At 43.7% G+C, this 22,821-nt stretch overlaps 1 protein-coding gene across 2 annotated transcripts in view; it reads right to left on the bottom strand.

Annotated features, from left to right (window-relative positions):
* rcan3 (regulator of calcineurin 3) overlaps positions 1-22,821 on the bottom strand; it is a 93,597-nt gene that overhangs the window by 61,931 nt on the left and 8,845 nt on the right. Inside the window, exon 1 of one of the 2 annotated variants that reach the window (XM_031829203.1) lies at positions 5,461-5,922. The exons of the other annotated variant lie outside the window; for it this stretch is intronic. Within the exon in view, the coding sequence (XP_031685063.1) occupies positions 5,461-5,547 (87 nt within the window). The 5' untranslated portion in view covers positions 5,548-5,922. Of the gene's footprint in view, positions 1-5,460; positions 5,923-22,821 lie in introns of those variants that run through there. 2 annotated transcript variants of the gene reach the window in all.

The following is a 22,821-nucleotide window of genomic DNA, read 5'->3' as shown; positions in this document are numbered from 1 at the left end:
GTTTTATTTCATTATTATTGCAGCCCTGGAATTTTAAGAATTCGTTTTTTGTTTCAACTTTTTATTTTTCACATGTAAATTACTATCTGTAAAGTGATATAAAAAAAATCAAGGCTATTGAAGCAAACTGCTGCATTTCTGATTCATTCTTGTTACATATACTTTAGTACAAGTCAATAAAATGAAAAGGTGTTATTCTTATTCTTCAATGAAATACTGATTTATGTGAAAAAGCATTCAAAACTCAAAGAAAAACGTTTATCATTTATGTAATGCTCCCTATTGTTAGTGTTTTTAGGTCAGTGTGTTATGCATGCTTTCTGAATGAGAATTGTTGCCAATGTTATGGTCAAACGAGGTAATTTTGAGACATGTATGACATGTTTTGGTGGTTTGAGTGAGTTTTAGAGGTGAGATTAACTGTTTGTCCAAGATGCAGGTTGGTAATTCAGACTGTGAAGTGTTTTGTTGGTAATGCAGACTGTGTGAAGATTTTTGTTGGTAATGCAGACTGTGTGAAGTGTTTTGTTGGTAATGCAGACTGTGTGAAGAGTTTTGTTGGTAATGCAGACTGTGTGAAGTGTTTTGTTGGTAATGCAGACTGTGAAGTGTTTTGTTGGTAATGCAGACTGTGTGAAGTGTTTTGTTGGTAATGCAGACTGTGAAGTGTTTTGTTGGTAATGCAGACTGTGAAGTGTTTTGTTGGTAATGCAGACTGTGAAGTGTTTTGTTGGTAATGCAGTGTGTGAAGTGTTTTGTTGGTAATGCAGACTGTGAAGTGTTTTGTTGGTAATTCAGACTGTGAAGTGTTTTGTTGGTAATGCAGACTGTGAAGAGTTTTGTTGGTAATGCAGACTGTGAAGTGTTTTGTTGGTAATGCAGACTGTGAAGAGTTTTGAAAAAGTGGCTTCAGTATTGACCGATGCTTGTTAGCAATTGAAAAAAAAATGTAATTTTTATTTTACCTTTATATAACTAGGCAAGTCAGTTAAGAACAAATTCTTATTTTCAATGACGGCCTAGGAACAGTAAATAGAGACACACAGGGAACAGATGAGATGAACCAACGGCAAGCTGCCTGGGAGAGATGAGCTCAATCAGAGCCTTCCCTAACCCCGTTCGTTCCCCACTAATCTCGCCCCCCCCCCCCCCCCCCCCCCCCCTCACCTAATGTCCTCTTGTCCCCAGGACGTGCCAGAAACCAGGATTAGTTCAGATCTATCTGCCATCCTCCCCCAAAGTCAGCCCATTCGCTCCCCTTTCTCTCTCTCCCCCCACAGATGTTTTTGAAGGCTGCACTCAGATCAGTCTCAGTACAGATTAGACCGATCGGGGTAGTAGGATGAGGGGTTGTGGTTTTTCCGATGACATAAAAAATGTGCACTTGCATAACATGCACAACAAACAAGGCAAGCATGAACATTGGCTACTCTGCCAAGAAGTGGGACGTCTGCGTTGCATGATGTTACGCTCATCCTCAGGCAAGATGTGCTAGTAGGGTTTTGGGAGTCTGTGGTGAAGAGTTATATGCAGAGCTCAGGTGCTGCAGGGGAGAACGTGGACTTGGAGATGAGCTGCTGTTTATCAAGACAAGGTGGTATGAGCCTGTCTGTTCTGTTTACCTTACCTTTCCCCTTAGGTCAAATACCTTTGGGTGCTTGTCTATACTCTTTCTCTCTCTGCGCGTGTGTGTGTGTGTGTGTGTGTGTGTGTGTGTGTGTGTGTGTGTGTGTGTGTGTGTGTGTGTGTGTGTGTGGCAGGGGTTGGAACCGATCCAGGGAACAGAAGAAGAAAAAAACACACACACAACAACGTGCCTATGCAAAGCCCTCACTCTGTCACTCAGAAATGTATTGCACATTCATACTAAACCTATGACAATGTTTGTATTGGTAGTGGTATGATTTGGGATTATGCTGGTTCATTGTTTAGCGAGCTAAACAAAAGACTCCACTTTGCCAGATGACAACAGTGCATTAAGAAAGGATTCAGACCCCTTCTCTTTTTCCGCATTTTCTTACATTACAGCCTTATTCTGAAATGGATTAAATAAATACAAATCTTTATCAATCTACACATAGTACCCCACTTTAGCAAATGTATAAAAAATGTAAAACAGAAATACCTAATTTACATTATTATTCAGACCCTTTGCTATGAGACTAGAAATCGAGCTCAGGTGCATCCTGTTTCCATTGATCATACTTGAGATGTTTCTATAACTTCATTGGAGTCCAACTGTGGTAAATTCAATTGAATAAGTTTGGAATCACCAAGACTCTTCCTAGAGATGGCCGCCCAGCCAAACTTTGCAATCGAGGGAGAAGAGCCTTGGTCAGGGAGGTGACCAAGTACCCGATGGTCACTCTGACAGAGCTCCAGAGTTCCTCTGTGGAGATGGGGAGAACCTTCCAGAAGGACAACCATCTCTGCAGCACTCCACCAGGCCTTTATGTTAGAGTGGCCAGAAAGAAGCCACTCCTCAGTAAAAGGCGCATGACAGCCCGCTTGGAGTTTGCCAAAACGCACCTAAAGATTCTTAGACCATCAGAAACAAGATTTTCTGGTCTGATGAAACCAAGATTGAACTCTTTGGCCTGAATGTCAAGCGTCACGTCTGGAGGAAACCTAGCACCATCCCTACGATGAAGCATGGTGGTGGCAGCATCATGCTGTGGGGATGTTTTTCAGTGGCAGGGACTGGGAGACTAGTCAAGATCGAAGGAAAGATGAACAGAGCAAAGTACAGAGAGATCCTTGATGAAAACCTGCTCCAGAGCACATAGGACCTCAGAATGGATCGAAGGTTCACCTTCCAACAGGACAATGACCCTAATTACACAGCCAAGACAATGCAGGAGTGGCTTCGGGACATCAATCAATCAATCAAATGTATTTATAAAGCCCTTTTTACATCAGCCGATATCTCAAAGTGCTATACAGAAACCCAGCCTAAAACCCCAAACAGCAAGCAATGCAGATGTAGAAGCACAGTGGCTAGGAAAGACTCCCTACAAAGGCAGGAACCTAGGAGGAAACCTAGAGAGGAAACAGGCTCTGAGGGGTGGCCAGTCCTCTTCTGACATGTCTCCAAATGTCCTTGAGTGGCCCAGCCAGAGCCTGGACTTGAACCCGATCTAACATCTCTGGAGAGACCTAAAAATAGCTGTGCAGCGATGCTCTCCATTCAACCTGACAGAGCTTGAGAGGATCTACAGAGAAGAATGTGAGAAACTCCCCAAGACTCGAGGCTGTAATCGCTGCCAAAGGTGCTTCAACAAAGTAAATGGTCTGAATATTTATGTAAATGTGATATTTAAGTTTTTTGTTTTTAATAAATTTGCTAAATGTTCTAAAAACCTGTTTTTGCTTCGTCATTAAGGGCTATTGTGTGTAGATTGACACAACTTTATAATAATGCTGCAACGTAACAAAATGTGGAAAAAGGTCTGAAGAGGTCTGAAAAGTTTCCAAATGCACTGTATATGACCCATCAAATTAGCCAGGTGTGTCTGGGGGTGATTACAGCCATCTATTGTATTTCATGAACATGTGTACATGTCTAAACAACAGTGACCCAACCACTTATCTAGACGTATCTGGGGATGGTTATAGCATTTCCTTCACATGCCCCATCAATTTAGACCAGTGTGTCAGGTACTGTATACGTCATCTAATAATTATGAAATGTTTCCATCTGGACACTTTCTGGTTTTGATATTGCTGTTATGCAAGAAACCATTTCACTGTAGCGTTTACACCTTTTGTATGCAAAACACCTTTTGTATCTTGTGCACGTGACAAATAAACGTAGATTTTATTTGATATAGTGTGTTTATTTTTACCAGAGACAGTAATGTGAAGAACATGACCTGCATAATAGCGCGATTAAGAAATTATGGAGAGAGAAGATTAATTTGAGAATTGATTAGCTTTTCAATGCTAGTTAAGGATACTATAGTTATTACATTTCACATTCTATTTTTTTTTACTACAAAAAGGTAAGAAGTGCTGTTATTTTAATTCTGGTGCTGCTCTGCACACACAATCTTGTAGCTAGCTAGTTAGCTCTGGTCCAACGTTAAGCCAACTCTCAGACGTTGAGACATTCAAAATTCCTTCATAGAAGCCAATCCTCCTCTGTAGGTTTAATAATGCCCAGCACTTTAAGCCAAGTATCCTCCTCCACTATTTCTCTCTCTCTCCCCATCCGCAAAATGTCAGTCGCATCTCATGCCATCCACTTGTCTGTCCAATGCATGTAAATAACTATTATAGCTTGACTGCTCCATAGCTAGATGCTCTATCGGTACTGTTTGGTGAAATGATTTAGTGTCGAGCTAAATATATATATATATATATATTTCAGAGGTTTAAAAAGGGAAAGAAAGGAATGATATTAGCCATTACTTTTGGGGGATTCCAACCAGTTTGGAACTTTATGTTGCTGGTCGCAACAGTGGAACTGAATGGAAAAAATAAATGCTTCTGTTCAGAATTAAATTATTGGAAAATAATTTCGGTTTTCCGACCCCTGGTGTGCAGACATGTACACAATGTTTATGTTTTCTGAGAACATGGCAGCATTACCTTGTACTTTGACTCATAGTATAGGATCTCTGTTCAGACTGACTAACTGTACTAAGGAAAGACGTAGGATAACGGAATCTTAATAAGTTATTGTTCTGGTACGGCATGTGCTGGGCTCTGTGCTGTACAACAGGCTACAATGGATGGCAAATGGCCTCAATCCACAATGACAGTCTGTGGGTAGGAAAAACGTGGCTAAGGAATTTTAAAGGGTTCAGTGGCTAAGCCATGGCTTTGACCACCATCTGTGTGCCATTTAAAGTAAACACTGGCACTTTCTAATGTCAAGGCTTTAGGCATCTCAGTACCATCTGCCTCCATGACTGTTTTATTCGATGCATGCGCTCTTATGTATCTGGCACACCGGCAATGCTGAAGGAGAGGTCACTCTGACACTGCGTGTAAACTGCTCCTCACTTCTGTTCTGTGCTCTTCCACATGTTCAATTCAACAACCCCCCCTCCTATAAACCCCCTGCTTTTAAGAATGTAACTTGCATAGGCCTACTAAAATGGATCAGTGATGCGACAGCGAGATGTAGTCTATAGCGCATACAGTAAAAACAAAAGTCTGCCCCCCATCTCCCCCTCTCGTCCACACTTCAGCAAACCCACAATCGTCAATCAATGGCACGGAGGGCATCCATGCGCATTCAGGGCGTGCATTTTGATGAGCTGCGGTTTCATTGATAAAAAGAACTAACAAGGGTGAACGTAAGCAAGACAGGCACTTTGGGACATGCAGAAACAACGGGTCTTTGAGTATGAACAGACAAAAAATGAAGAAATATTCAAAGTTTTTTCACAAACAGACAAAAATTCTGAAATATTCAACGTGCGGTTTTATGAAACTGTAACGTCATAGGCCTACCTGCAGCTTGTCGGACGTAAACACCTCTGTGTCTACCTCGCAGGCGATGATGGTCACCATCTCCAGTTTCATATTTATTGATGGCATTCCCTTTCGTAGCTGAGAGAAAAGATAAATCAAATAAATTATTTCGTTCGGTCCTTGTCTGCTTCAGAGAAAGCGCAGTCGCAGCCTCGCAGGTGATTGTAACTCCAATGGGTTCGCTTCGGATGAGGTGGTATCCTCACAGTTTGGGTGCGCTATTTGAAGTGAGTGATGCTGCAGTAGAAAACTCGCTCTCCCCGCTCCAACACAGAGCGGCGGTCAGAAACATTCGCGAGTGCACCAACCAGCGCGCGTTCGGGCACAACATTGACGTCATTATCAGCCTCGTTTGTTAATTTGCGATGCTGTTTGTCGGAGCACTGCAGCTTGTAGAGCTACACTTCGGTTCTGTTATTTATTTTTTCTTCTCTTTTAGCCCATGAACATAACTGCGACAATAGCTCTGAAATTATGTATTCTAGGCCTACTTCTAACCCAGTAACAATAATCAGAACTGCCTATAATGAAGTCCACAAAAAATATCCTGGAATAGAATTTCACTATTGTTTCACTATTGGTTTCATAAATGCAGCTTTCTTTCTTTCTTCAGAAACGGAATGCACCATCTAATGTTTTACTCTATGCTAGTAAGTTTGAGTCTGTTCCATTTAAATACTTTTCCATGTAGGACTATTCTGTTATTGAAATATCAGAGTTACTTAAATAAGTAAAAACAATCCAGACAAATCCAGTATAGCCTGCTAATTTACTGTATAACGTAGTGGACATTGCAGAAGCAGCCTGTAGTGTAGTATCTACAGTAAACACAGTTGTCATATCTCCCTTACTAGTTCAGCCTTATCCGATTGGTCCAAACTTCCAACAGGCTTCAGCATTGCATAACCTCACACTCATCAACTCTGGCACAAGCTCTCAGTTTCATCATTCACTAGCTAAGACAATAAGCCACGATGAGTAGGCAATAGGCTGGACGAAGCAGCGGGCTATTTCTGTCTGTCTGTGTGTCATGTCATTCATCACAGGGTACATTGTCCAGAGAGACAGACAGTCAGATAGACAACCACATGAGCCAGATATGATGCTCTGTAACTATAGGGTGGCTCAATCTGGTTCTGACAGGCCTGAGGCAATGGGGGGTCTCTGTTAGGGTGTGAATAGACTAAGAGGCATTTTCTGTGCACTCCTCTAGAGTTTTCTTCCTCATTTAAAATTCTCTCAGTTAGTCAGCATTTTCAAAACCCATCTTACAATTTAATTGGAATAAAAACCCATCATCTACCCCCCTTTAATCATGTGATCTTTCAGAGGTATATATGCTCCTTGCAAATCTGTGAATGTGAATATTCTGGGTGTCCTGGATATTCAAACTTCCTTCCCCCTCACCAGATCCCTGATTGATGGCAGGTAGCCTAGTGGTTAGAGTGTTGGACTGGTAACGAAAAGGTTAGAAGATCGAATCCCCGAACCGACAAGGTAAAAATCTGTCGTTCTGCCCCTAAACAAGGCAGTTAACCCACTGTTCCTAGGCTGTCGTTGAAAATAAGAACATGTCCTTAACTGACTTGCCTAGTTAAATAAAGGTAAAATAAAATGGGGACATTACTAGATGATTGACTCATACCATGTTACTTCAGACCACAGAAGGACACAGATAATAAAGAACTGTTGCTAAATGTACCATCACAAAATCCACTTTATGTAAAACATGATGCACATTTGCAATCCCAAAGTCATGGTTGTGTGTGGGAACATGAAACTAGGGTAGTAGACCATCGATTTGATCTGGCTTGAGCCTGCACATACAGAGGGGAGACCCACTAACCCACAATGACACGCAACAACACCGTCAAACATTCAGGATACACACGTGAGACTCACACACCAGAAAACAAACCTCTCCACATCTGACATGAGACATAACAGTCATGTGTCGTTTTGGTTGTCGAGCTGCAAGGGGCAAGGGCTCTAGGGGGGAGGGAATAGGAGTCAGTATGAGCCCTGGGCATCGTGCATGTGTACACAGCAGGCATGCAGGCAGTAGCAGCATCAAAACACACACACACACACAAACATAGTCACACACACACATACACCCCCCCTCCACACACACACTATTCCTGCGCCTTCCCAGCGATGGAGGCTGCCAGTGCCCCACCACCTCACTCGGCCCATGCCCAGCCACCCCCTGGCGCCACTGCAGCTGCCGTAATCTAGGCCAAGCTATTTATAAAGCAAATCGGCCATGTACAGGCGAAGGGAGCCAGGGAAAACCGAGAAAGAGGAGAGAGTGTGGGGAGGGAGGGAAAGGAAATGAGAGAACAATTATGAAGAGAGGAGTGAGAGAAAAAACACAGAGCGATAGAGAAGAGAGTGACAGAGAGAGAATGAGGAGAGAGAGTGACAGAGAGAGAAGAGAGTGACAGAGAGAGAATGAGGAGAGAGAGTGACAGAGAGAGAATGAGGAGAGAGAGTGACAGAGAGAGAAGAGAGTGACAGAGAGAGAATGAGGAGAGAGAGTGACAGAGAGAGAAGAGTGACAGAGAGAGAATGAGGAGAGAGAGTGACAGAGAGAGAAGAGTGACAGAGAGAGAATGAGGAGAGAGAGTGACAGAGAGAGAAGAGAGTGACAGAGAGAGTAGAGAGAGAGAGAAGAGTGACAGAGAGAAAGAACACAGAGCGAAGGAGAAGAGAATGATGGAGAGAGAGAAGAGAGAGAGGGGGGGGGGGAGAAAGAGACAGAAGGGGGAGAAAGCAAAAATGAGAAAGAGAGAGCGAGAACAAGAGAAGCCAGGTGGAGGACAGCAGGTATAGAGATTGATAACGCAGTGCAGGAGGAGACCTGGACGAGAGCACAGCCCAGAGAGACTCTGACCAGGCAGAGACCTAGACGAGAGCAGAGCCCAGAAAGACTCTGACCAGGAAGAGACCTGGACGAGAGCACAGCCCAGAAAGACTCTGACCAGGAAGAGACCTAGACGAGAGCACAGCCCAGAAAGACTCTGACCAGGAAGAGACCTGGACGAGAGCACAGCCCAGAAAGACTCTGACCAGGAAGAGACCTGGACGAGAGCACAGCCCTGAAACACTCTGACCCAGAAGAGACCTAGACGAGAGCACAGCCCAGAAAGACTCTGACCAGGAAGAGACCTAGACGAGAGCACAGCCCAGAGAGACTCTGACTAGGCAGAGACCTAGACGAGAGCACAGCCCAGAAAGACTCTGACCCGGAAGAGACCTAGACGAGAGCACAGCCCAGAAACACTCTGACCCAGAAGAGACCTAGACGAGAGCAGAGCCCAGAAAGACTCTGACCAGGAAGAGACCTGGACGAGAGCACAGCCCAGAAAGACTCTGACCAGGAAGAGACCTAGACGAGAGCACAGCCCAGAAAGACTCTGACCAGGAAGAGACCTGGACGAGAGCACAGCCCAGAAAGACTCTGACCAGGAAGAGACCTGGACGAGAGCACAGCCCAGAAACACTCTGACCCAGAAGAGACCTAGACGAGAGCACAGCCCAGCAAGACTCTGACCCAGAAGAGACCTAGACGAGAGCGCAGGCCATAAAGACTCTGACCAAATGATAGGAAGAGACCAAGGAATATACTTTTAAATGCACTAGCGCACGTATCGTAGGAAAGATTTTGGTTATGGTACAATAGGACTCTGTTCTTATCGTTGATACCAGTTCTTATGTTGAATGAGGAGCATATTTAATCAATAGTCTAATATTGTTTTATTGTAATGTACCGGTGATAGGTGAGAATTGTCTGTTAATTGAATGATTAGAATATTCCGCCCTGAAACATATAATTGTATGGAATTGATTAGAATGTATAAAATCATAATCAATAAATGTGTAGTCCTAGTTAGAATTAGGGTAAAACAATATGTCTTTATGGTATTTTAAACACAGACTGTCTGAGCTTGGTGCCGACCTGACTGGAGATTGGGAGAGAACAGGGAGTACGTGTCAAGAACAAGGTCACAAAGCTCTGGCGGCTGGGTAGCAGGACATGTATGTGTGTCTGTTTGTGTGTGTGTGCGTATGGCTGTGTGAATGTGTGGGTGTGAGAAGTCAGTATAAAATGAATTGTTTTGTATTCTTGACGGTTGTAAGGGATTTCCTCCTCTTCTTCCGAAGAGGAGAGGCGAAAAGGATCAGAGGACCAATATGCGGCGTGGTAAGTGTCCATGGTTCTTTTAATACGTAAATGTACACATGAACAACTGGATACAAAAACAAGAAATGTGAAAACCACAAACAGTCCTATCTGGTACAAACACAGTGACAGGAACAATCACCCACAAACACACAGTGAAACCCAGGCTACCTAAGTATGATTCTCAATCAGAGACAACTAATGACACCTGCCTCTGATTGAGAACCATACTAGGCCGAAATCATAGAAAAACAAACATAGACTACCCACCCCAACTCACGCCCTGACCATACTAAATAATGACAAAACAAAGGAAATAAAGGTCAGAACGTGACAACGGTAGAACGTTCTGTGAATAAACCTTTTTGACTATTTTAGCTGGACCTCCGTCTGTTTCATTCGACCAGGATCTTACAAATTCTGGTTTACAGACTGAGTAGGGTGATGTACCTGGAGAACATAATTCTCTTATCAACCGGTCAAAAGTTTGGACCTACTCATTCAAGGGTTTTTCTTAGCTTTTACTATTTTCTACATTGTAGAATAATAGTGAAGACATCAAAACTATGAAATAACACATTTGGAATCATGGTAGTAACCCAAAAACGTGTTAAACAAATCAAAATATATTTTAGATTTGAGATTCTTCAAAGTAGCCACCCTTTGCCTTGATGACAGCTTCGTACACTTCACTTCTAATGCTTTTCCAACAGTCTTGAAGGAGTTCCCACATATGCTGAGCATTTGTTGGGTGCTTTTCCTTCACACTGCGGTCCAACTCATCTCAAACCATCTCAATTCAGTTGAGGTCGGGGGATTGTGGAGGCCAGGTCATCTGATGCATCACTCCATCACTTTCCTTACTGGTCAAATAACTCTTGCACAGCCTGAGATGTGTTGTTTGTTGAAAAACAAATGATAGTCCCGCTAAGCGCAAATCAGATGGGATGGAGTATCGCTGCAGAATGCAGTGGTAGCCGTGCTGGTTACGTGTGCCTTGAATTCTAAATAAATCACAGACCTTGTCATCAGCAATGCACCCCCACACCATCACACCTTCTCCTCCATGTGTAACAGGTCTGGGTGTAGCTTGTGCAGAGGAGTCAGGCACAGGACAGCAGAGATGAGTAATAAAAGTAACTTAACTCAAAATTACCAAATACACGTGGTAATACTAAGCCCACACAAAAGGACCGAAATACATAAAACAAACACGCACAAAAACCATGGGGAAAACAGAGGGTTAAATAATGAACATGTAATTGGGGAATTGAAACCAGGTGTGTAAAACAGAGACAAAACAAATGGTAAATGAAAAGTGGATCGGCGATGGCTAGAAGGCCGGTAGTGTCGACCGCCGAACATCGCCTGAACAAGTAGAGGGACTGACTTCGGCGGAAGTCGTGACACCATGCTTCACGGTGGGAACCACACATGCGGAGATCATCCGTTCACCTACTCTGTGTCTCACAAAGACATGGAGGTTGGAACCACAAATCTCAAAGTTGGACTCCTCAGACCAAAGGACAGATTTCCACCAGTCTAATGTCCATTGCCATTGGCCCAAACAAGTCTCTTCTTCTTATTGGTGTACTTTAATAGTGGTTTCTTTGCAGCAATTCGACCATGAAGGCGTGATTCACACAGTCAGAACAGTTGATGTTGATGTCTGTTACTTGAACTCTGTGAAGCATTTATTTGGGCTGCAATTTCTGAGGCTGGCAACTCTAATTAACTTATCCTCTGCAGCAGAGGTAACTCTGGGTCTTCGTTTCCTGTGGCGGTCCTCATGAGAGCCAGTTTTATCATAGCACCTAATGGGTTTTCCGACTGCACTTGAAGAAACTTTCTAAGTTCTTGAAATTTTACGGATTGACTGACCTTCATGTCTTAAAGTAATGATGGACTGTCGTTTCTCTTTGTTCATTTAAGCTGTTCTTGCCATAATATAGACTTGGTCTTTTACCAAATAGGGCTATTTTCTGTATACCACACCTACCTTGTCACAGCACAACAACACAACACAGCTCAAACGCATGTGTAGAGAAAGACAGCACAGCATTGACGTCAGCACAGCTTTGAAGTCAGCACAGCGTTGAAGACCACACAGAATTGAAGAAAGCACAGCGTTGAAGACAGCACAGAATTGAAGACAGCACAGAATTGAAGACAGCACAGCGTTGAAGACAGCACAGCGTTGAAGACCACACAGAATTGAAGACAGCACAGCGTTGAAGACCACACAGAATTGAAGACAGCACAGCGTTGAAGACAGCACAGCGTTGAAGACCACACAGAATTGAAGATAGCACAGTGTTCCGAGACTAAGTGTGCCATTTTCACCAGGCAAAGAAACAGAGAGAGAAGGAGCGTTATTGTTGTTTACAGAAATCACAGACTGAATGAAGGGATGGAACTTTGCTCAAGGATAGAAAGTGTTCCCATTTCTTCATCTCTCTCTCTCTCTCTCTGTTTTTAACAATGCCATTAAGAGATACAGTATCTAGATAACAAGCCATGGGAATAAAAATAGACTGTACCTTTAAAGAAAACATGCGAGAGAGTTAGAAATGACTAGGACGAAATAGAGGGCGAGCAAGAGAATGGATGAAAAAGAGATGGAGAGCCTCCCGAGTGGTGCGTTGCTTGAGGCGTCACTACAGATCCGGGTTCGATCCTAGGCTGTGTCACAGCCGGCTGTGACCGGGAGACCCATGATGCGGCACACAATTGGCCCAGGGTCGTCCGGATTAGGGGAGGGTTTGGCCGGCCGGGATTTCCTTGTACCACCGCGCTCTAGCGACTCCTTGTGACGGGCCGGTCTCCATGCTGGACAGTATTTCCTCCGACACATTGGTGCGGCTGACTTCCGGGTTAAGCGAGCAGTGTATCAAGAAGCAGTGCGGTTTGGCGGGGTTCTGTTTCGGATGACGCACGGCTCTCCCCCGAGTCCATAGGGGAGTTGCAGCGATGGGACAAGACTGTAACTACCAATTGGGTAAAAGTACATAAAGTATATATATTTTTTAAGAGATGGAGAGCAAGTAAGGACAAGAGGGGGGGATACAGACCGTGATATGTGTAGAAAAAGAGATGGAAAGAGAGAGAGTAATACATTGACTTGTTATCCTCAAGCAAGACTCCCACCTGACAAATTGCAAGCACCCTCAAAAGCATAAGCCTGTTGTCGATATATCCTTTCTCCAAAGGGCACAAGAGAAGTGTACTTTCAATGTCACACGCTCCTTCTTCAATAACAACAACCTGCACAACACTTTGGAGGTCAAACCATGGCAGACTTCCCAACACAATACTTCTAACCACTGCCAGACAAATTTACGATGTAAGTAAACTACAAGCTATTGACACTGAAGATGCACCCTGTGTTGATTCTTTTCATTACTCATGCTCAGCCGAGATACACACCATTCAGCAGGTAGCCTAGCGGTTAAGAGCGTTGGGCCAGTAACCGAAAGGTTGCTGGTTCGAATCCCTGAGCCGGAAAGGTGGACAATTCTGCTGTTCTGCCCTTGAGCAAGTCAGTTAACCCCCAACCACAACTGCTCCCTGGGTTCTGATGATGTCAATTAAGGCAGCACCCCCACACCTCTCTGATTCAGAGGGGTTGGGTTAAATGCGGAAGACACATTTAGGTTGAATGCATTCAGTTGTGCAACTGACTAGGCATCCTTCTTTGCCCTACATATTGAAGTGCATTCATCTGCTGCAGATCACGAATGCCAAAAATAGCACAGTACAACAAACATAGAACGTTGCCTGTTTTAACTGAATGTTGTACCGTTATGTAACTAACTACATATTATAACACTAGATAATAGGAACGATGTCATCTGGCCTCCCTGATTTATTACTAGATTATGATATTGTAAGGTCATTATTATCGATCAAGGCAATCCATGATATTTCATTTGTCACATCAATAATCCTAAAATCATTACGTTGCTTAAATTGAAAAGGTCTGATGGGGGAAAAGCACTTGGGTTGCTATATACTTCATTTTGATAGCAGTGTAGTGTCAGCCATCACCTAGTGTCTCCTGACAGACCTGCAGAAGATTTGCTTCTGGATGTCGAGTTTAGATATTAGCCATTACATAACCATGGACTTGACCCAGAGGCAGGCTCACCTCACCAAAGAGATTAACCATTACATAACCATGGACTTGACCCAGAGGCAGGCTCACCTCACCAAAGAGATTAACCATTACATAACCATGGATTTGACCCAGAGGCAGGCTCACCTCACCAAAGGCTTACAGAAGACCGCAGGAGGGATGGAAGATGGATGCAATCTGCGCTGCATCATGGGTAACCTTAGGGCTGGGCGGTATACTGTATTTTACGATATACCTGTATTGATGTACGGACCGGTTTAGGATTTTACTTTACCTCCTATAATGGTATTTGAACGTTTGGTTTGTTAAATGTGATATGCCATGACTAACGTCCATTTTTATAGTTTACTTTGCTACTTGAGTCATCTCTGTCTCGCTCTCTCTCCATGCCGCTTTCCAAAGATTTAGCCCCACCCCCAGACACTCAAGGAGCACATTTGTTGTTCCTTGACCACGAGACACTTGCATTCAGTCTGCATGATCAATGCAGCACATGCAACATGCAACATGTTAATGACAACAATGCAGTTTTCCCTTTGCTTCTTAATATACAGTGCATTCAGAAAGTATTCAGACCCCTTGACTTTTTCCACATTTTGTTACGTTACAGCTTTATTCTAAAATGAATTTTTAAAAATTGACACACATTACCCCATAATAACAAAGGAAAAACAGGTTTTTAGACTTTTTTGCTAATTTATTCAATATAAAAACCTTAAAAATCACATTTAAATAAGTATTCAGACCCTTTACTCAGCACCTTCGGCAGCGATTACAGGCGCAAGTCATCTTGGCAATGAAGCTACAAGCTTGGCACACCTATACTTGGGTAGTTCCTCCCATTTGCTGCACAGCTATTTTCAGGTCTCTCCAGAGATGTTCGATCGGGTTCAAGTCCGGGGTCTGGCTGGGCCACTCAAGGACATTCAGATACTTTTTCCGAAGCCATTCCTGCGTTGTCTTGGCTGTGTGCTTAGAGTCGTTGTCCTGTTGCAAGGTGAATCTTCGCCCCAGTCTGAGATCCAGAGCGCTCTGGAGCAGGTTTTCAATGATCTCTCTGTACTTTGCTCCCTTCCTCTTTCACTCAATCTTTCACTCAATTGTGACTAGTTTTTGGAGCTGAAAAACATTCCCACAACATGATGCTGCCACCACCATGCTTCACCGTAGGGATTGTGCCAGGTTTCCTCCAGATGTGACACTTGGCATTCAGGCCAAAGAATCTTGTTCCTCATGGTCTGAGAGTTCTTTAGGTGCCATTTGCCAAATTTGGCAAACTACAAACAATCGGGTTCTCGGCCACCTCCTTGACCAAGGTCCTTCTCCCCCGTTTGCTCAGTTTGTGCAGCAAGCTCTAGGAAGAGTCTTGGTGGTTGCAAACTTCTTCCATTTAAGAATGACGGAGGCCACTATCTTCCTGGGGACCTTCAATGATGCAGAACATTTTCGGTACCCTTCCTCAGATCTGTTCCTCAACACAATCCTGTCTCGGACCTCTACAGACAATTCTTTTGACCTCATGGCTTGGTTTTTGCTCTGACAGAACTGTCAACTGTGGGAACTTATACAGACAGGTGTGTGCCTTTCCACAAAATGTCCAATTAATTGAATTTACCACAGGATGACTCCAATCAAATGGAAACAGGATGCACCTGAGCTCAATTTCGAGTCTCATAGTAAAAGTCCGAATACTTATGTAAATATGGTATTTCTGTTTAAAAAAATATTTTATACATTTGCAAAAAAATCTAAAAACATGTTTTCACTTTGTCATTATGGGGAATTGTGTTTAGATTGATGAGGAAAATTTAATTTAATACATTTTAGAATAAGGCTATAATGTAACACAATGTGGAAAAGGTAAAGGAGTCTCAATACTCACCTAATGCACTGTAAATACACTAGTGTTCTATAATTACACTATTAGATTGTTGTTTGTTACATCTGCAAACAGCTGGTTTGTATTTTTATAGCAACTTGGGCATAAATCTTGTTAGCTGCTAATGCTAATTGCTAGCTCACTAATAAATGTACTGAATCAGCACAAACATAATTAGCTAAAGAGCCTGATAATACCAGTGATGGTGTAGACCTACACTACCGGTCAAAAGTTTTTGAACATCTAATCATTCAAGGGTTTCTCTGTATTTTTTAAAACTATTTTCTACATTGTAGAATAATAGTGAAGACATCAAAACTATGACATGTTTTATTATTTATTTCACCTTTATTTAACCAGGTAGGCCAGTTGAGAACACCTTTATTTAACCAGGTAGGCTAGTTGAGAACACCTTTATTTAACCAGGTAGGCCAGTTGAGAACACCTTTATTTAACCAGGTAGGCCAGTTGAGAACACCTTTATTTAACCAGGTGGGCTAGTTGAGAACACCTTTATTTAACCAGGTAGGCCAGTTGAGAAGAAGTTCTCATTTACAACTGTGACCTGACCAAGATAAAGCATAGCAGTTAGGACCTAAGTGTTTTGCTCTAAATCGCAAGTCAAATAGCAATTGCCATATTGGTTAAAAATAAGGTTTGCCCATATCGTGCCGCCCTGTGTGGCAGTGTGGAAATTATCTCAAATTAGTGCAGGAAATGCAGAAATTCTTGAAAATTATATTTAAAAAATGTGGGTTGAAGTTGAATTGAACAGTATAAAACAATCAGAATGGAGAAAGACCCATTGAAATCACTTATAATGTATGTGTTGCCACCCTAGGGTCATGAACTACTCATAAAACACATTTATAACCTTAATTATTCAAAAACATAAAATACTCTCAAATACCACCTAATTTTAAAAAACATATTGTGATATGATATTTGTCCATATCGCCCAGCCCTAGATGACCTTCAGCCAACTGCGCACCCTCCCGCACGTTCCCCCTCTGGGACAGAGTCCCAAAAATAGACGGACAATTTAACACATGCAGCACAGTAGCTCTCTCTCTCCACAATCCCCTCTATCCTTCTGTCTGGTGTCACCTCACTGTTCTCGATACAAACAAACACACTGGCCACGACACTAGTCTCTGCTCTATATGGCTCTGCTGCTCACATAGCTGCGGGAAGTAGTTTGGGGGTTGGGGTGCTGCGTAGATTTTGTAAACATTTATATTTTTTTAACTGTATCTTCAATGGGGGTGCTGAAAAAATATTCTTGCCCGCGCTACAGATGCTATACCGGTCCGTTAATGCAGCACTATTAAATGCACTACTTTTGTGAATGAAAAAAAATATTATAATAATCAAATAAATAAAATAAATATATATACTGTACAGTGGGGCAAAAAAGTATTTAGTCAGCCACCAATTGTGCAAGTTCTCCCACTTAAAAAGATGAGAGAGGCCTGTAATTTTCATCATAGGTACACTTCAACTATGACAGACAAAATGAGAAAAGAAATCCAGAAAATCACATTGTAGGATTTTTAATACCCAAGCTATGGGTATTGATCATATTCCATCCTCTATTAGAAGGGGACCGTCTGAAACAGCTATACCAAAGGGAAAGTCTTTGGATTTACAAACTACAGGCCACTAAATACCCTGGTTTAAATGAAGATATGGATTTACAAACTACAGGCCACTAAATACCCTGGTTTAAATGAAGATATGGATTTACAAACTACAGGCCACTAAATACCCTGGTTTAAATGAAGATATGGATTTCTCACCCTTCCTGTAAGGTCGTGATGGGTCTATTTGCTGTCATCTAGTGGACATTTTGCTCAATTGCCCTCAGTTATGTTTAGACTGTTGTTGTTCATGTTTTGCTGTATTCTAGTGTTCTATGGAATATATTGCTTTCGTATTCTTGACACTTCGCCCAGTCATATTTAAGGTTAGAACTACCTTTCTAAGTGTTCTGATACTTCACTTCGCCCAGTCATATTTAAGGTTAGAACTACCTTTCTAAGTGTTCTGATACTTCACTTCTCCCAGTCATATTTAAGGTTAGAACTACCTTTCTAAGTGTTCTGATACTTCACTTCTCCCAGTCATATTTAAGGTTAGAACTACCTTTCTAAGTGTTCTGATACTTCACTTCGCCCAGTCATATTTAAGGTTAGAACTACCTTTCTAAGTGTTCTGATACTTCACTTCGCCCAGTCATATTTAAGGTTAGAACTACCTTTCTAAGTGTTCTGATACTTCACTTCGCCCAGTCATATTTAAGGTTAGAACTACCTTTCTAAGTGTTCTGATACTTCACTTCTCCCAGTCATATTTAAGGTTAGAACTACCTTTCTAAGTGTTCTGATACTTCACTTCGCCCAGTCATATTTAAGGTTAGAACTACCTTTCTAAGTGTTCTGATACTTCACTTCTCCCAGTCATATTTAAGGTTAGAACTACCTTTCTAAGTGTTCTGATACTTCTAGCTTGGAGTTGTATTTTTATGATAACATAGCTACAGTATTTCACCTTTTAATGTGTATAGTATTGCTTACTAGGTGTGTCCAATCAATTGTGTAACCACTCCCTCTTCCAATTAGGGCTGATTGGAAAAGCTGTTCAAAAGAGGACATTGTATTATTTCTTTGTACTCCCTGACGAAGGCCATGCAACCAAAACGCGTCAGATTTTTTCAACTTGGTTTCTATTGAACATGCCATACAAATAAAGGCATTTTAATTCATTTTATGAAGAATGCCTTGGTCCTCCTTTCTTTTTGATGACCAATTCACCCCTTTACTAAAGAGCCCCTTCTGTCTACCAAAATGTACTATTGTGTACCTTAGTAGCGTGTCCCTTCCTCCTCTTCCTACAAATTAAAATGAATAGTTGATCCTTTTTGGTTTATTGAGAAGACATTGAAAATAAAATCACCTTTTCAAATATTGTATTGGAATTTCAGTTTACTCCCTGAATTGACTGACTTTACTTCGAATAGACCCCAACCCTGACGTAATGAGGAGCTGACACCAACCCTGACGCAGTGAGCTGACCCCAACCCTGACGTAATGAGCTGACCCCAACCCTGACGTAGTGAGCTGACCCCAACCCTGACGTAGTGAGCTGACCCCAACCCTGACGTAATGAGGAGCTGACACCAACCCTGACGCAGTGAGCTGACCCCAACCCTGACGTAATGAGCTGACCCCAACCCTGACGTAATGAGCTGACCCCAACCCTGACGTAGTGAGCTGACCCCAACCCTGATGTAGTGAGCTGACCCCAACCCTGACGTAGTGAGCTGACCCCAACCCTGATGTAGTGAGCTGACCCCAACCCTGACGCAGTGAGCTGACCCCAACCCTGACGTAATGAGCTGACCCCAACCCTGACGTAGTGAGCTGACCCCAACCCTGATGTAGTGAGCTAACCCCAACCCTGACATAGTGATTTGACCCCAACCCTGACGTAGTGAGCTGACCCCAACCCTGACGTAGTGAGGAGCTGACCCCAACCCTGACGTAGTGAGTAGCTGAACCCAACCCTGATATAGTGAGTAGCTGATCCCAAACCTGACGTAGTGAGTAGCTGACCCCAACCCTGACGTAGTGAGTAGCTGACCCCAACCCTGACGTAGTGAGGAGCTGACCCCAACCCTGACGTAGTGAGTAGCTGACCCCAACCCTGATGTAGTGAGTAGCTGACCCCAACCCTGACGTAGTGAGTAGCTGACCCCAACCCTGATGAAGTGAGCTGACCCCAACCCTGACGTAGTGAGTAGCTGACCCCAACCCTGACGTAGTGAGTAGCTGACCCCAACCCTGACGTAGTGAGGAGCTGACCCCAACCCTGACGTAGTGAGGAGCTGACCCCAACCCTGACGTAGTGAGTAGCTGACCCCAACCCTGATGTAGTGAGTAGCTGACCCCAACCCTGACGTAGTGAGCAGCTGACCCCAGCCCTGATGAAGTGAGCTGACCCCAACCCTGACGTAGTGAGTAGCTAACCCCAACCCTGACGTAGTGAGGAGCTGACCCCAAACCTGATGTAGTGAGCTGACCCCAACCCTGATGTAGTGAGTAGCTGACCCCAACCCTGATGTAGTGAGTAGCTGATCCCAACCCTGACGTAATGAGTAGCTGACCCCAACCCTGACGTAATGAGGAGCTGACCCCAACCCTGACGGAATGAGTAGCTGACCCCAACCCTGATGTAGTGAGCTGACCCCAACCCTGATATAATGAGGAGCTGACCCCAACCCTGATGTAGTGAGCTGACCCCAACCCTGATGTAGTGAGTAGCTGACCCCAACCCTGACGTAATGAGTAGCTGACCCCAACCCTGGCGTAATGAGGAGCTGACCCCAACCCTGACGGAATGAGTAGCTGACCCCAACCCTGATGTAGTGAGCTGACCCCAACCCTGATATAATGAGGAGCTGACCCCAACCCTGATGTAGTGAGCTGACCCCAACACTGATGTAGTGAGTAGCTGCCCCAACCCTGATGTAGTGAGTAGCTGACCCCAACCCTGACGTAGTGAGTAGCTGACCCCAACCCTGATGTAGTGAGCTGTCCCCAACCCTGACGTAGTGAGTAGCTGACCCCAACCCTGACGTAGTGAGCTGACCCCAACCCTGACGTAGTGAGCTGACCCCAACCCTGACGTAGTGAGCTGACCCCAACCCTGACGTAGTGAGCTGACCCCAACCCTGATGTAGTGAGTAGCTGACCCCAACCCTGACGTAATGAGTAGCTGACCCCAATACTGACGTAATGAGTAGCTGACCCCAACCCTGGCATAGTGAGCTGACCCCAACCCTGACGTAGTGAGCTGACCCCAACCCTGACGTAGTGAGCTGACCCCAACCCTAACGTAATGAGGAGCTGACCCCAACCCTGATGTAATGAGGAGCTGTCCCCAACCCTGATGTAATGAGTAACTGACCCCAACCCTGATGTAATGAGTAGCTGACCCCAACCCTGACGTAGTGAGTAGCTGACCCCAACCCTGACGTAGTGAGTAGCTGACCCCAACCCTGACGTAGTGAGCTGACCCCAACCCTGATGTAGTGAGTAGCTGACCCCAACACTGATGTAGTGAGTAGTTCACTCCAACCCTGAAGTAGTGAGCTGACCCCAACCCTGACCTAGTGAGGAGCTGACCCCAACCCTGACCTAGTGAGTAGCTGATCCCAACACTGATGTAATGAGCTGAGGTTTACATTCCACAGTGCACAATGGCAATACAATGCCATCATGGTAATGATGTTCTCTGATTATAGTTAAAGGGATACTTCAAGATTTTGGCAATGAGCATGCTAGCAGATACCCATAGACTTTCAGTCATTGCACTAACGCTAGTTAGCATTGGCTTGTGAAACTACCTCTAACTTCCTTTATAATGGACACAGAGAGATAAAAATGGTATCCACAAGTTCATCTGACTCTGGGGAGTTAATTTTGCCAAAATCCCGAAGTGTCCCTTTAAACTTCATATAATTACTTTAGATTAGGATTTTCCTGATGTTCAAAGCACTTTACATATTGCGGGGTTACTAAGAATGGACTTTTCCCTGCACTACCGATGCTTCACTTCTGTTCCATAGTAGTGCTGCATGTCTGCACCACAAAAAGCATTGTGCTATTGTTTTGTGATAGGGGGTCTTCCTGAATCACCATAGACAGTGAAAGTAGCCTACAAGTATTGCTCCTGCCAGCAGCACTGAAAGCATCTCTGAAAGTCTCTGAATCGGGCGGTCTTAATAGCCTTCCTGACCTTTTCCCAAACCACTGCGCCACCACCCTTTCTTCTCTCTTGTTACTAACTGAATACTCCCTCACACACCCCTCATATTCTGATACGACATTGGATCGAACCCGGATCTGTAGTGATGCCTCAAGCACTGCAGTGCCTTAGACCGATGCGCCACTCGGGAGGTCCCGGTAGTTACTATTCTGATACCAAATGGTACTTCCAAATAATGTTGAATGCTTTCAGGTAAGTACCAGATAGCATTCATTGTTACCACAATTTCTTAGTTAATACCATGTAAATACAAGGAAGGTACCAGCTTTAACCGGGCTGTAAAATGAAGTATTAGCACAAGGCCGTTACTCCATAATGACGGGATGAAAGACTGGTCCTCAACTGGCAGCTTCATTAACTAGTACCCGCAAAACACCAGGCTCAACGATGCTGGGCCATCTAGGCTGAGTTCCTCTGTCTAGTGTCTGTTTTCTTTGCCTATCTTAATCTTTTCTTTTTATTGGCCAGTCTAAGATTTTGGCTTTTTCTTTGAAACTCTGCCTAGAAGGCCAGCATCCCGGAGTTGCCTCTTCACAGTTGAAGTTGAGACTGGTGTTTTGCTGGTACTATTTAATGAAACTGCCAGTTGAGGACTGTTTCTCAAACTAGACACTCTAATGTACTTGTCCTCTTGCTCAGTTGTGCACCGGGCCTCCCACTCCTCTTTATATTCTGGTTAGAGCCAGTTTGAGTAGTAGGGAGTAGGGAGTAGTACAGAGCGATGTACGAGATCTTCAGTTTCTTGGCAATTTCTCACTTGGAATAGCCTTAATTTCTCAAAACAAGAATAGACTGAAGAGTTTCAGAAGAAAGTTATGTGTTTCTGTCCATTTTGAGAATGTAATCGAACCCACAAATGCTGATGCTGATGATGTCCATGTAATAGTCCGGTGTCCATTTGATTAATTATTCAGCAGTCTTATGGCTTGAGGGTAGAAGCTGTTAAGGAGCCTTTTGGTCCTACACTTGGAGCTCCGGTACCGCTTGCCGTGCGGAAGCAAAGAAAACAGTCAATGACTTGGGTGACTGGAATCTCTGACAATTTTATGAGTTTTCCTCCAACACCGCCTATTATATAGGTCCTGGATGGCAGGAAGCTTGGCCCAAGTGATGTACTGGGCCGTACGCACTACCCTCTGTAGCCCCTTGCGGTCAGATTCTGAGAAGTTTCCATACCAGGCGTTGATGCAGCTGTAGAACATTTTGAGGATCTGGGGACCCATGCCAAATCTTTTCAGTCTCCTGAGGGGGAATAGGTTTTGTCGTGCCCTATTCACGACTGTCTTGGTGTGTTTGTACCATGATTGTTCG

Source organism: Oncorhynchus kisutch, linkage group LG7 (genome assembly GCF_002021735.2).
Source record: "Oncorhynchus kisutch isolate 150728-3 linkage group LG7, Okis_V2, whole genome shotgun sequence".
NCBI classification, from domain to species: Eukaryota; Metazoa; Chordata; class Actinopteri; order Salmoniformes; family Salmonidae; genus Oncorhynchus; species Oncorhynchus kisutch.
Note: the sequence above shows the minus strand (reverse complement) of the source record. Positions and strands in the feature narration are given on the sequence as shown.